The sequence below is a fragment of the Mya arenaria genome, chromosome 8 (genome assembly GCF_026914265.1).
Source record: "Mya arenaria isolate MELC-2E11 chromosome 8, ASM2691426v1".
In the NCBI taxonomy this organism is placed as follows: Eukaryota; Metazoa; Mollusca; class Bivalvia; order Myida; family Myidae; genus Mya; species Mya arenaria.
In genome coordinates, this window is record NC_069129.1 from 22992946 (window position 1) to 23009057 (window position 16112).

General features: G+C 36.3%; 1 protein-coding gene across 2 annotated transcripts in view; it reads left to right on the forward strand.

Annotated features, from left to right (window-relative positions):
* Positions 1-16112, forward strand: part of LOC128243880 (low-density lipoprotein receptor-related protein 1B-like) — a 101005-nt gene that overhangs the window by 39309 nt on the left and 45584 nt on the right. For both annotated transcript variants that reach the window (XM_052961866.1, XM_052961865.1), the window contains exons 5-13: positions 7080-7246; positions 7716-7968; positions 9612-9777; positions 11020-11133; positions 11583-11722; positions 12139-12283; positions 13272-13430; positions 13659-13806; positions 14296-14421. In XM_052961866.1, the coding sequence (XP_052817826.1) occupies positions 7080-7246; positions 7716-7968; positions 9612-9777; positions 11020-11133; positions 11583-11722; positions 12139-12283; positions 13272-13430; positions 13659-13806; positions 14296-14421 (1418 nt within the window). The remainder of the gene's footprint in view (positions 1-7079; positions 7247-7715; positions 7969-9611; positions 9778-11019; positions 11134-11582; positions 11723-12138; positions 12284-13271; positions 13431-13658; positions 13807-14295; positions 14422-16112) is intronic.

Consider the following 16112-nt stretch of genomic DNA (forward strand, 5'->3'; position numbering starts at 1 on the left):
GCTCCGTATGTGGGGCATAACAGCTCCGGCAACAGGGCATAACAGCTTTGTATGTGGGGCATACCAGCTCCGGCAACGGGGCATGCTGGCTTCATATTCACTAACATTTTTCGTCTCAATTTGAAACTCAAGCTCTTAACTGCAAAAAATAATGGTATCATAAAATTTGCATTAGAAAGTTAATAATGGAGAAAAAAAATCGTCACAGTTTTTCTTATAAATAGTTTGTTTTACAATTATTTACACAGATAATGTCAAGCCAAATACTATTTTTACAGTTTATAACATTTCAGAAATCTCTTTTCTGAGACTTAGTCTCAAGCTGAGACTTAAACTTATTAGTGAATATTGACCCTGGTCCCAGAATTGGTACCAAAAGCCCGTGGGTGAGAACGATTCTCCGATTACCCTTGAGCTAAGACGTACCGGCCAAATGTATCAAGGCCATCCTCATATGACTTGAACGTGGTTGTATCGATGACAAAGCTTTTATTTCAGCACGATTTCAGTTTTGAATTACATAATGTACTTCTCAATGTATACACATTCTGTTTAATTCATGCAGAAAATATCAAATATCCTAATCTGAACAAAGCTGTTATAATAGCTGAAAGAAACAGCCACGTTCAAATCATAGCTTTTTATACTGTTTTTTCACATACTTGTTTTTATGTAAGTATCACCCATATGATATTTTAGGGCAATTATTTATGGCCAAGATTTCAACGCGGAGCTTAACCAGTCTGAAATGACGTTTGATATGTTCCATATCGGTGTCTCTAAAGGGCAGGTCCAGGTATACAATATATCCCTTAGCTGGCACCATTTACTTAACATGCACTCCATAGAATAGTTCACCTTATTATAGTTGTATAGATATTGTTCAAATGATTTTGCTTTGCCAAGGACCGTATGCTTTTTCATCTCAAAAAGGTAAATATCACGTGCTCTAGTATAAATATATTCAATGAATGTGCAGTCTTGAAAACGGATCTAACCAAAGTTTCACGTGATCACGTGATCTACTTTATAAACGTACAGTTTCAAAAAGATTTCCGACCATAATATCACATGTCCGACGTGTCACGTGATATGCTATAGACATATTCAATGGATATACAGTCTCAAAAAGGTGTCCGACCATAGTATCACGCGATCTATAGATATATTCAAAGCATGTCCAATTTCAAAAAGATGTCCGACCAAAGCATCACATGATCTACATATATATTCAAAGCATGTCCAATTTCAAAAAGATGTCCGACCAAAGCATCACATGATCTATAGATATATTCAAAGCATGTCCAATTTCAAAAAGATGTCCGACCAAAGCATCACATGATCTATAGATATATTCAATGAATGTACATTCTTATAAAGGTGTCCGACCAAAGTATCACGTGATATGCTATAGATATATTAAATGAATGTACAGTCTCAAAATGGTGCCCGACCAAAGTATCACGTGATCTATAGATATATCATAAGCATGTACAGTTTCAAAAAGATGTCCGACCATAGATTCACGTGATCTGCTATAGATATATTCAATGAATGTACATTCTTATAAAGGTGTCCGACCAAAGTATCACGTGATATGCTATAGATATATTAAATGAATGTACAGTCTCAAAATGGTGCCCGACCATAGTATCACGTGATCTATAGATATATCATAAGCATGTACAGTTTTAAAAAGATGTCCGACCATAGATTCACGTGATCTGCTATAGATATATTCAAATAATGTGCAGTCTCAAAATGGTGTCCGACCAAAGTATCACGTGATCTACTATAGGTATATTCAAATAATGTACAGTCTCAAAATGGTGTCCGACCAAAGTATCACGTGATCTACTATAGGTATATTCAAATAATGTACAGTCTCAAAATGGTGTCCGACCAAAGCATCACGTGATTTACTATAGATATATGCAAATAATGTACAGTCTCAAAATGGTGTCCGACCAAAGTATCACGTGATCTACTATAGGTATATTCAAATAATGTACAGTCTCAAAATGGTGTCCGACCAAAGTATCACGTGATCTACTATAGTTATATTCAAATAATGTACAGTCTCAAAATGGTGTCCGACCAAAGTATCACGTGATCTACTATAGATATATTCAAATAATGTACAGTCTCAAAATGGTGTCCGACCAAAGTATCACGTGATCTACTATAGATATATTCAAATAATGTACAGTCTCAAAATGGTGCCCGACCAAAGTATCACGTGATCTACTAAAGGTATATTCAAATAATGTAAAGTCTCAAAATGGTGCCCGACCAAAGTATCAGGTGATCTACTATAGATATATTCAAATAATGTACAGTCTCAAAATGACATCCGACCAAATTATCAAGTGATCTTCAATAGATATATACAATGAATTACTCTATGCTCACTCCACTCATTCTTATTTATTAAAGTATAACTTCATGCCATCTAGCTATTACTTGGACAGTGTCCTTTAAAAGGAGGCAGTTTGAGGTTGGTATGTTGGAAATATATGGAGCGGTCCTTGGCAAACATCCACATTCGTATGTTTCGTATATATTAGTTCACAGTGATACTGATGATTAGTTATTGATTGCGACAATAATCTCGTCGTTCAGAAATGAACATATTTTCTCTTTAGTCGAGGGTAGTTCAGTATGATAAGAAACTGAAGTGTTACTTATTTTGCTGTAAAATGTTTGAAATGTTTTTTATGGTCTGATAAAGGTACATTTTATTGACAAATAGGAAAAACGAATTTGATAGACTCAACATTAAATAAAATATGACAGGGATTTATTTCCACCTAGGGCAAGACCATTTGAAAACTTGATTTTATACTAAAAGTACCCTTTTCGTGTTTTTTCTTTCTTCACAAGATGTCACAAGAGTAATTAAGTTAGTTCGAACATTTCTTTTATTTTTAAGAGATTTTTAAACACGTTTTTACTTTATTTAGATTTGAGAGTTTCCGTGCTTAGATTTACATTCTCATTAGTTAAAAGCAAAGACAAATAAGTCGATGACTAAACACTATTTCGTATACCCGATCTCTGACACGATTTTTTTTACATTTTGGTATTTTTTTTACAGTATGATATCAAAGAGTAATCTATTTTATTAAATGATTGTCCTGAGATTCGTTACAGAAAAAAAAACTTCTTTTGGTGCCATCTGATGTACAGTCCTTTTAAAATGTGATTAGAATTTTACTAGAACACTTACCAAGATACCCGAAATATTCCAGAAAATCGATACTTGACCAAGTTCTGTGCGTTGAAAATCAACGCATAAACGAAAAAAAACAACACATTTATGCGGCGATGTCGCTATGCGGCGTTACATAGCACATAGAACAGATGCGAGACTCTCTTTACCATTATATGCATTGTTTCAACAATTTAATGGACCCCTTGTCCGTAAAAACATTAATATTTGGTAAAATGCAAAAACTCAAATATTCTTTTTTTACGCCACTATGGATCTTCGTCACGTGACATTTGAATATATTACCCAGATATGAATCTAGTCTACCTAAATGGCCGTCAACAAGTCTTTTGACGATTTTTTTTTAACTGTGGCAGACTCGTGACGTACAGGGATACATAAGAAATGTCAAAATAATAATAAAAAAAGTATCCTTGATCGCTCATTATTGTAGCTAATATGAATCATACACCACGTGCTTCAGTTGCAACTATCTACTGAACGTCCCTCGTTTGAACTCGTCTCATTTGGAGCATCTCGGCCATTTTCCATCGAAACAACCTCATGTGTATGCCGGTACATCAGTAGAATTAGTTCGTAACTTTTTAAATAATAGCATTAATTAATAGTACTGTTTAACGTGTATTTTATATATGCAAGTTTGAAAAGGTTGCCATTTAATTGTATTATTGCACAAGTAATTAGGATTCCCAGAGTAAAGTCATAAGTCTAAGTCTATTTGCAATGTAGTTAAAGGTAAAGATTTTTGACATGGTAAACCGTCTATATCAGTTCGAGGTTGTTTTCGATTGAAATGGGCGAAGCGTTTCGAATGGACCTTGTCTAAAATAAGCATGGGTTTAAGAACTCTTTAGCTGCTGTATGAACTAGATTTCCACCGACACGATTATGTTATCCCATCCCTTTTAGAAGTAAACATTTTTAGGCATGTGCATGTTTGAGAGTTAAATGGAATTTCTATCATATTTACCGTGTCCTTTTTGTTCGCAATTCTGTATAATCTTCGGTTATTGTTATGCACCAGTCAATTGTAACCACGCTCCCCTCCAAAGTCCGTGGGTATCCCCGGGATAACGGGGGAAATGGGCCATGTTTTTTACCATCCAGGTGGTCCCGCAGTGTCGCGTGCATGCGGTTTTGTTTTTCGCTCCGAAAATAGCAAGGAATTTGCCTTACCAAGGTATCCCAGGGTGCGGGGGCATTAAGCGGGGATTTTACCAGCACCTTGTCCCCACAGGACGGAGTTTTTTACCCGGGATCGGCTTGACCGAAAGTCGAATTCCCCTCTATTCTCCGGACCTGGGGGCGTGGTTACAATTGACTGGTGCATTAAGCATCTCTTTTTATCATGTCTTAATATGTCTCATTGGGCAGATTGTTCACAATTTCGTTAAAGTTAACAACCAAGTAAATCGCATCGTTGTTAACTTTCAAATCTCTATTACTCTAACTGTTTTTAAATACACTTGTTATCAGCTGTATTTTAAATAAAATTTGGCACATCTGTTTCAGCTGCACTTGCTTGAATTAAACATATAAACCTATACAACACATTTCACGTTTAAAGTTTAACAACGATGAAGTTCACAACGTGATTGTTAACTTTAAGAAAGTTTTCAACAATCGGCCCATTTATATTTATTTCATCTGATTGTATGCTCATGCTTGTTGTATTATAATGAGAAATACAATATCGCTAAACCAAACATACTTAAAACAATCTATCTGAGTGGTCATTGAACTTGTTTATACATTTTGTTAAAGCTGCTCTCTCACAGATTTACCGTTTTGACAAAAAAATGAATAACTTTTGTCTTGGAATGAGCCAATGTTTGCGTAAATATCTGCAAACCATGCAGTGATATAAGACTGCTGACAAAAGATCAGACCGCAGATGTTCATATTTCTGTTCGAAAATTAATGTTTAATGGCTAAAAGCGTTACTAACGGTTTAAGAATAAGACATAAAACATCAATAATTGAACTTAAATATGAAAATTTGCGATCTGATTTTTTTTGTCAGCAGTCTTATATCACTGGTGTTCGTGCATTTTTGCATAAATTGGCTCGTTCCAAGACAAAAAATAAAAAAAGTTGTAAAACGTTCAATCTGTGAGAGTGTAGCTTAAAGGTTGTATGCCAAATAATATTTCACATTCGATAATATCGCAGACATGAGCATTGAGTGTAACAGTCGAAATGTTACGAACCCGGATGTTCAGGTATACGTTAAGTATATTCATAAATGATCCGGTATTATACAAATATCTTTTCATTTCCAGACTTAAGTATAATTTATCTAATTCAAGTGTCTCAAAGTCATTTTCGTAATTTAAGTATCTCACTGTGCAAATGATATAACAACATGATTAATATTCATATTATTACTGTATGTCATTCACTTTATTTCTATTTGGTTAAAATACTTATGCATTTATTTTAATTTGACAACGAACATTTCACAACATTGACTTAAGTGAGAAAATTACTTAAGATGTTTTTTATAAATACCAACGTTATTACACTTCTAACAGCATACGTGCTTTAAGCAACCGCTAGTCTTAGTCAATAGCCGATTCAGTCTGGCCATTGCAGCTTGGGTTTAGCTTAAAAGGATTCGCTCATGTTTATGGACCAAAAAATAGTTTTTCCGGTTATGCATCTAAAACATGTATTTTATTTTTGTTTAACTCTGTGATAGCAAAACTGCAGAAAAAAACAGCAATACAAGTATTAAAACAATATTTTAGATTTATATTTAATGGGGTGCTTTCCAAAACCGGTTAAGTCAAGAAAACAAGAAAACCACTAGGCCAAAAGAACGTATACGAAAGTAATAGATATTATGACATTTTAACAAAACATTGATAACATCACGTGATAATGTCAACCAACCAATCACGCAACAGCAAACTCGCTGAAAGTCGTTAATAACGCTTTTGAAAATTGTGGTCTTCAAAGATGACTTTTGAGCAAATATGAACATTTGCTGTCAGTAACAGAGTTTAAACACTCCTTATGATTTGCCACACTTTATTTCATAATAAAAAGTGCATTTTATAAAACCATGAGCGAGTCCCTTTAATGAATAAGTAATAAAGCCTATGTCGTGATAGTCCAGTCATAGATCACGTTTTGACCGCCAGGTGTAGGAACGTTTAGAAACGCGATAAAACGTGGCTTCAACGAGAACAAATGTGGAATAACCAATTGAATGTAGATAAAGCGTGTTTAAACGTAAAAAAATCATTTCAAAAGTTTAGTTTTGGACATATTAAAAATTTGGCTACGTTTCCCCACAACGCACTACACCGTTGTAAGAACTTGGTCGATCGTAGAACAACGTCACATGGAGGAAAAGATGCTAGAGCGTGGCTTTAGCCTTCGATCATGTCACAGCAGGACTACAAAGTGGCGAAAGCGTGGCTAGCACGTTGCGACAACGTTGCACCTGGCTAAAGTTTTCAAAATGTTGAGGTCAAAAACGGGACACAACGGTGCGGTCGAAATTTGACACTATGACTGGGGCATATGTTTATGTTTCACGTTTTGTTCTTTGGATATATATTTTTACATTATATTTCTAAAAATGACTTTTAGCAATTAATCATTAACTTTTGGCTTAATCGTAAACAATGTATTACATTCAAAACAATTAAAACTTTCCTACCTCAGTCATCCTGGATTGCCGTTGATTGGCTGTCTTACACAGTCTACTGAACCGACTCCAAATCTAACCAATCATATCTGTCTCAATCATCCAAGATCGCCGTTGATTGGCTGTCTTAGACAGTCTGCTGATTTTATTCAAAATCCAACCAATCATATTTTGTCTCTATGACCTTAGATCGCCGTTGATTGGCTGTCTCACACCGTTTATTGGACTGACTCCATCTACCGGTGGATATGCGCAGCAGCGGGGCAGATGGAAAAGATCAACGACGACATCTACACAATACTTGTGGACCAGGGTCTTGAAGCACCAGCAGGCATAGCTCTACACCCAATGGAAGGGTATGAGAAAAGTGTATTACTATATAACTAAACTTGTAATTTTACTTGAATGACACTTTTACAGATTTTTTTTAAATTATTTTCAAGGACATATTAACTTAAACACTGGCTTTGGTTTTAATACTGTGATGGAAAAGGCAATCAAAGAAGGCGTTTTCGCCAAGTATTGGAATCTCAAGTTCTTATGGAGTTTAATTGTATCAACTGATCCTGATTCACAGACTTAATGCTACCCCCTCCCCCAGCAATTCAATGAGTGATTCAATGCAAACCTTATTTGAAGTGAAACCAGAAGATTTTCCCCTAGTTGAATGATAATTTATACATTTTTCTTTCGCATGAGAGCATAATTTCAGCCCACTGAAAATGTGCTTTTCCATCCTGAACGATGTAGTTCGCAAAATATAGTAAACGCCATGTAAACGTATTTACAAACATATTCTTTAAGTTAAAACATAATTCTTTGCAGGATAATGTTCTGGAGTGATTCAGGCAAGCATCCAAAGATTGAAAGAGGGGATATGACTGGGAAAAACCGCCACACAATTGTCTCCAACAACCTGCTGGCGCCTAAGACGCTGGAGGTGGACACGGTTGCGCGGCGTCTCTTCTGGATTGACCGGGACAAGAGCACGATCGAGTCCGTCACGTTTGACGGGACGGACAGACAAACGCTTAGGCGTATACCGTACGGGCTGCTGTGGGATCTTGCTATATATAAGGTAGGATGAATTATTCTTTAGAATGTGGCGGGTCCTTCTTCTATTGATAACACATTTGACTGTCAATCCAGGGGTCGCAGGATTCCCCGCCACACCACTTAAAGTTACATGTACTAATCGTCTTGTGATGGGATAGTTAAATGGAGCAACTGTATGACCCTTCTATACACTGTGTGCGTTAAAGTGCCAGGGTACATGTAACTCTAACCATGTCTGTGTTCCAAAACATAAAATGACTAACAATTAATGCAGCACTCGCCGAAAGGGCCTTACCCATTACTGTGCTTGTGAGCTTTCCACCTCCCACTTTTCACAACATTCATCAACACAAATCTTATCACTAGCGGATTTAGAGGGGGCGTACCCGGCGCGGGCCCCTTCTAAAATCGTCAAAGTTTACATTTTATTTCAATATGCCGGGAGAAAAAATAACTAACATACGCTATTAATGCACCATTTCCGACTACAAATAGTTTAAATTATCTCGAAGTAGTAACATCAAACCCCCATTCAATAATTTATGCCATATACTTTCGGTTCTGAGGTAGGGGCATATAACAAAAGGTTGCGTCCCTAAGTTATGCCCTCTCTAACGTCAATTGCTGGACCCGCCCGTACCTATTACAGTCGGAACCTATGATGTCGAATTCGTCGGGTCCGCGTGACATTTTCAGTATTAACGAACACTTGATACATCCGAAATACAAAAGAGGGGGCCAAAACTCATCACAATGGAGTCCGATTACGTTTTTCTATGCTATTTAAATCTGTCATTGAGTCGGTGTTTGTAATATGTTCCCATCGTGAAAACAGCAAACTTATAATTGAAAATAAAAACTTGAATTTCTTTGTGTCGACTTTAAAGGGACTGTACACCAGAATGGCACCAAACCAAGTTTTTTTTCTGTACCGAATCTCAGGACAATTATTTAATAAAATGGTTTACTGGTTTACTCTTTGATATCATAATAATACCAAAATGTAAAAAAAAATCAAGTCGGAGATCGGGTTCAAACCGGTGTCGCCAAAATTGCAATCCAGTGTCGTATCCACTGTGCCACGGGGACTTATTCTTTACGGATTTAATATTTAAGCTATATACCTAACTTGTAATATCACGTGATAACATCGACTAGCCAATCACGCATAGGGAATGAATTCTACTAGGTAGACATACCTAGTAATCTTTTTTAATGGAAAAATACGAAAAACTGCGAAAAATAATTTAAATTGAAAACTATGTGGTACTTCAGTTAGTAAGTTTCAATGCATTGTACACATCGATACCAAGTTTATGTCCGTTTTTGACAATGTTCTTGTTTTTTTCGCTATTTCATCGTACGGAGTCCAGCCCCATTAAATCAACGTGTCCTGACAGGGGCTTAGGTCGCCCTCTATTCACGATGATTCATAATTGTGCTAGGGTGTACGGGGGCATGTCCCCTCGGAAATATTTTAAAATACATGGCGTAATGTGATGCATTCTGGGCGTTCTGATGAGTTTTGATCATGTAGTCAAGTACGCGTACTGCAACTTCAGCTGATGTCAGAATCATGTGGATTCAGCCGCGTACTCGCGTATAGGCAGCTACGCGCCTGAAATTTGATACGCTCACACACATATAGATCATGATTGGTTTCAGGACATCGTGGTAGTTACAGACGTATCATACGGTGATACGATGTTCTATAACACCACCATTGGAGTCCATTACGGTAAAGAGGAGGCTACGTCCATCTCGATCTACCCGGAATATATTTACGCAGTGGCGGCTTACTTCGAGGAAGATCAACCACTAAAACAAGTCGGTAGGTGTTTTTTTTAATTTGCTCTGTCATACAAAAACGAATTGCATGAACTCGTATTATGAAGCATTTGGAAGTTTTACTTTTTATCAATTATAAAAGACATCAATGCAAAAAGAGTCTTATTGTATACAAAAAATCATCGTCGGCAACCACGGTACTTCTCCGGAACACTTCAAACGTACACAACGAAGTATAGCGTAGTGTGTATCGGCGGTTTCCGACGATGACAAACAATAAGCGAAAACGTACCTTTCGCCGTTCTTTTCTTTTAGGTTTTCGTCTGCCAAAGAGGTCAAATAAAATCTAGAAGGGAAAGTGCAGATGTATGTAGAGTGAGTTACTCATACAGACATAAATTGGTTACACATATTTTATGGATGTATACCCTGTTTATTGACAAAAAGTTCAAACAAAGTTCTTTTTTCTTCAATGGTTATTCTGTTGCAAAACACAAAGTTCAAGGACACAAATGTAAAAGTAACACGATTTACGATTTACAGGTAGAAAGTTCAAAGAGACATATATGTAATGGTTACCCTGCTTATAGACACAAGCTTCAAAGACGCATGTGTAATAGTAACCCGGTTTACAGCAGAAAGTTCACAGATACATATGTAATGGTTACCCTGCTTAAAGACACAAAGTTCAAAGACGCATATGTAATAGTAACCCGGTTTACAGACAGAGAGACATAAGTAATCGTCACCACGTCCATTCTTAGTTGGCATATTTAAATATAATATATAATCAATTATATACATACTTTGCGACATTTTATTTCGCTTTGTTTCTTCTGGATTAGAATTTTACGTTCACTTGGATCATCCGTTTTTTTGCAGTAAATTTAATCATAGATTTTCATTGGTTGAGATTTTTATTGGCTGTTCTTACCCGCCAATGGATCATCCGTTTTTTGTAGTAAATTTAATCATAGATTTTCATTGGTTGAGATTTTTATTGGCTGTTCTTTCCCGCCAATGGATCATCCGTTTTTTGCTGTAAATTTAATCATAGATTTTCATTGGTTGAGATTTTTATTGGCTGTTCTTTCCCGCCAATGGATCATTCTTTTTTTTTTGCAGTAAATTTAATCATAGATTTTTATTGGTTAAGATTTGTTTGTCGTGAAAGTCAGTTGACATTTGAATAATATCAACTTCATTTAATCCAACTATAACATGATATTGTCTTATTTGATTCTTAATAAATCAGTTCTTATCCCTTTCGAATTAAATGTTTTAGATCATTGTGCCATCTTGGACTGTGAGCACCTTTGTTTGACCAATCAGATGTCCGCTGTCTGCACATGCGCAGAGGGATTCGAAGTTGATCCAGCCAGTTCAAACAAGTGTAAAGGTACGTTTGTCTTAGCATACGGGTTGTTTACTGTTATCTGCTATGCACCGGTTAATTGTAGTCCCCCCCCCCCCAGATCAGAGTGTACACCGGGAATAGCGGGGGAAATGGGCCGTGTTTTACCTTCCATGCGGCCCCGCAGTGGCGATTGATTGCGATGATTTTGGTTTTGCGCCGAAAATAGCGGGGAATGGGCCTTACCTAGGACATCCACGGGGTGCGGGGTTTTAGCGGGGATTTTACCAGCAGTTTGTCTCCGCAGGGCGGGAAATTTATCCAGGATTGGCTGGACCGAAAGTCAAAGTCCCCCCGCTATTCCCCGGACCCGGTGGGGTGGGGGGGGGGGGTGTTTTACAATTGACTGGTGCCCTTGTATTAAGTGAACAATAAAGTAATACATAGATTGTGTCATAGAAAGAAAGCTTAATTTTATACCATTATACTTTCAGAGAACAAGGGCCTTTTTCACAGGGCGATGGTTCTGGTTAGCCACACCCACATCTGTCTCGCAGACATACGCGTGTCGGCAAACTCCTACTATGACAGCCCATGCGTTTTCACTGTGATTCGATCGATCCCGTCTAACCAGGTAGGACGTATTAAAAAAATATGTTGTCCCGACCGACCATATTTTGATTGCATCCGACCCTTTGTTTTTAAAATTTACTAAGGCTCCCCCCAAAAAATAAAATAACAATAAAAATACAAATAAATGAATGAAAAAATAAAACCAACCTGCCAAAATTTTAAACCATTTAAATTTCTGTTCATGGGGTGCAGGTGGGGATCGGGCCGAATATCAAAAGGTTGTGCCCCTCATTTACGCCATGCACCATCCAACGTTCTGGATCCTGCCCTGTAATTGTATTTATAATAAAACTGTCCATTCTGGCATTTACAAAGTCATTCTATTATTATACTTTTATACCTATACTAGATATAAGATTAAATCGGATGTTCTGATCTGTGTACGGATCAATATAAAAGGACCATGTTTTTTTTAAGACAACAACGCCGAGTTCTCGTCGACGGCGGCAGGTTACCGATGGTACAAACGTAACATCACCAGCACCGACGCAGAAGACTTCCCCTCCAACAGTTAACACAACAACGCAGGCACCACCAACAACAACTACTCCGGCACCAACAGGTATGTTATAAACGTTACTGTGAGATTATTTGGTTCAAGATGTCATATATCCTTATAGGTTGTTCACTTTGTTTGTTTAATATCAGTAAAGAGCTTTTTATTCGAAAACTTGTCATTACGACAAGTGATTCCTTAAATATTAGCTTTTTGGGGGCGGTCTGGGTGGTGGGGGTTGGGGGGAGAGGATTTGATTTATGATACTACGCCCAAATAATTAAACACGAATTAATGTTGCCGGGTTATGCAATTTTATTCTGATATTTATGATACCTGATTTCTGCTGTTTTGGTTGGCAAATTCTGAGGGTGACGCATAAGTGAGATGCAGAACGCAAGAACGCGATCAATTGATGATGAAAATTGCGCTAAAGAAAAGGCGAAAAAGGAAGGAAATGCATTTTCTGTCGTTTGCGGGGATAATATTTTCCTTACCCTAAATAAGATGATTTAAATATTTAACCATGCTGAAAAAACTTATATTGAGCCACGGGCAAAGATAAAAAAGCACCCGTATGTAAATAATAACTTGCATTTTACTATATTTTACAATGTTAGAGTTATTTACAGTTAACTACGCTGCAAGTAGATCGCGTAGTAATTTTAATTAAACAGTTTAGCTTGAGGATTTTACTCTTAGAACTCTTAGAAAAGTATTTAGGCAGTAATTCACTTCACTAGGATTTTTTTAAGTTAGTAATACAAATTGCACGTAAAGCACTATAATAAGTTAATAATAGTTTAACGAGAAATTTTACTAAAGCACCGACATAAATCCGCTTTTGTTTTCGATGGAAAATGCCTAGGTGTTCCGATTGGCCAAGCGAGATAGCGAAAACGATAGTTACACCACCTGCGCCTATTTGATACGAAAACCTAACGTCATGACGTCAAAGAATAAGCAAAAAACATATGTCATAATTTTATAAAATACTTACCTACGTATGAAAAATGTAAACATTCACTTTTTTATGCAATTTCTATTTGTACAGCTGCACCTGGCGACTTTATTCAACATGTAGAAGTGGACAGTATTGGACGAGCATTCTATTACTCGGACGCAAGTAACAGGATATATAAACGACCGGTAGACCTGAACATAAACGATACAGCAAAGGAACTTGTCACATACGCAGTTGGTGAAGTCACAGGTAAACAGTTTGTATTTTATTTTCAAAATCTGCATCCATCCATCCATCCATCCATCCATCCTATTTCAAGTGTTATTCGAAACAGAGTGTGGCTTTGTGTGTGTGTTTGTACCACGTGATCAATAATTTCATAAATGCTTCGTTGGAAAGCAATATTTTGCTTCAGATATCCTAAACTGTCAGGGTAATACCAGTAGTACAATCAATATTTTTTTTTTCATTGTTCAGGCCTTGCCTTCGACTGGTTTGATAACAACCTTTACTGGTCCGAGTCACGTGGTCAAATCTGGTTAGTCAACACAGAAGATGGCGGAACAGAGACAGTCAGAGAAACAAACGACATGCCCGCCAACCTGATGGTTCTGCCTCACGAAAGGTATAGTTTGATAGCTTTTTCATTGTTGTTTAATGAAAAATAAACAAATTTTATATACGAAGAAATCAACTATATTTCATAAATATTCCTCCCATCCCAGATAAGTTAATCCAAAATTTTTGCTATGCTTGAAGACAAAATGCCCGTATGGAACTCCTTTTTAATGTAATTACCTCCCTTGTTGAAGACTCTCGTCTGTAGCATCGTGGAAACCTTGGCTTGTGGCAATATTTAGAACGCTTATTATATAGTTTTCGCTTCAAATGTCACCATAAAACAGTTTTCACGAAGCTTTCAAGAAATAATGCTTCACTCTCCTTAGAACTATTCAAAGACCGATTTGACTATTTATCTGAATCACTGCGCGCATATCCATGACAAGCACGAAATAGTTCTAGCGAAAAAATACATTTTCACTTTATTTTGATTCACCTTTGAATATCCATGACCTTGACTATTGCTGACCTTTAAATTATGATTGATTTGCAGAGCTCTTGTTTGGACAAGTGGAAGTTCCATAAAGAAAATGGCAATGGACGGCACAGGCACCATTAAGACCCTTAATAGTGATGCAGCCAATCCTAAAGCCCTCAGCGTTGACTATGACAAGAAACTGTAGGTTATTTTGCTTGAGTGCCTTTTATTTATTGTGAAACAAAGCTTTAAGGTGAACTATATTTGCCAATTTGAATACATTATTATATCTAACTCATTTGACTGTATTGATTAAAAAAATAACACATCATTTTGTGTACAGATCAAATATTTTAGCTTTTATAATTATTACGTGTGCCATATAAGCCTTTACTTAATTGCTACGTGGCAACAAAATCCCCAGTCATGAAAGCGCCAATAAATCACTATTATTTTTTATCTGTTCATTAAAATATATAGCGCGCTTCATGGAATTTGCTCGCATGCCCTACTGCGTGCATACAGCATAAACGCAAAAAAATACTGCGATCAATCCTTAATGCGATTCGATGTAGTTCGATGTAGTTATATCTAGTTCGTTTGCTTGGTCAGTTTAGATAATAAAAGGCAGAACGAGGCTCCATCTTGTATGGCGTTGATGTACAATTAACAGAAAATCCTGATCGTATGTTGATTAGAAGACCTTACAGTGACACTCATAATTATATATGTGTTTTGTGCTCCTACATTGTTTTTAGTGCCAGAACTTATTTGGTAAATGAAGACGATGTATTGCTGTATTGTTATTATGGTCAGAATCTATTGGCTACTACATTAATATTATGGTCAGAATATATTGGGTACTACATTGTTATTATGGTCAGAATCTATTGGGTACTACATTATTATTATGGTCAGAATCTATTGGGTACTACATTGTTATTATGGTCAGAATCTATTGGGAACTACATTGTTATTATGGTCAGAATCTATTGGGTACTACATTGTTATTATGGTCAGAATCTATTGGGTACTACATTATTATTATGGTCAGAATCTATTGGGTACTACATTGTTATTATGGTCAGAATCTATTGGGTACTACATTAATATTATGGTCAGAATCTATTGGGTACTACATTGTTATTATGGTCAGAATCTATTGGGTACTACATTATTATTATGGTCAGAATCTGTTGGGTACTACATTATTATTATGGTCAGAATCTGTTGGGTACTACATTGTTATTATGGTCAGAATCTATTGGGTACTACATTATTATTATGGTCAGAATCTATTGATACTACATTGTTATTATGGTCAGAATCTATTGGGTACTACATTATTATTATGGTCAGAATCTATTGGGTACTACATTGTTATTATGGTCAGAATCTATTGGGTACTACATTGTTATTATGGTCAGAATCTATTGGGTACTACATTATTATTATGGTCAGAATCTAGTGGGTTACTACATTGTTATTATGGTCAGAATCTATTGGGTACTACATTATTATTATGGTCAGAATCTAGTGGGTTACTACATTGTTATTATGGTCAGAATATATTGGGTACTACATTATTATTATGGTCAGAATCTATTGGGTACTACATTGTTATTATGGTCAGAATCTATTGGGTACTACATTATTATTATGGTCAGAATCTATTGGGTACTACATTGTTATTATGGTCAGAATCTATTGGGTACTACATTAATATTATGGTCAGAATCTATTGGGTACTACATTGTTATTATGGTCAGAATCTATTGGGTACTACATTATTATTATGGTCAGAATCTATTGGGTACTACATTTTCATTATGCTCAGAATCTATTGGGTACTACATTGTAATTATGGTCAGAATCTATTGGGTACTACATTG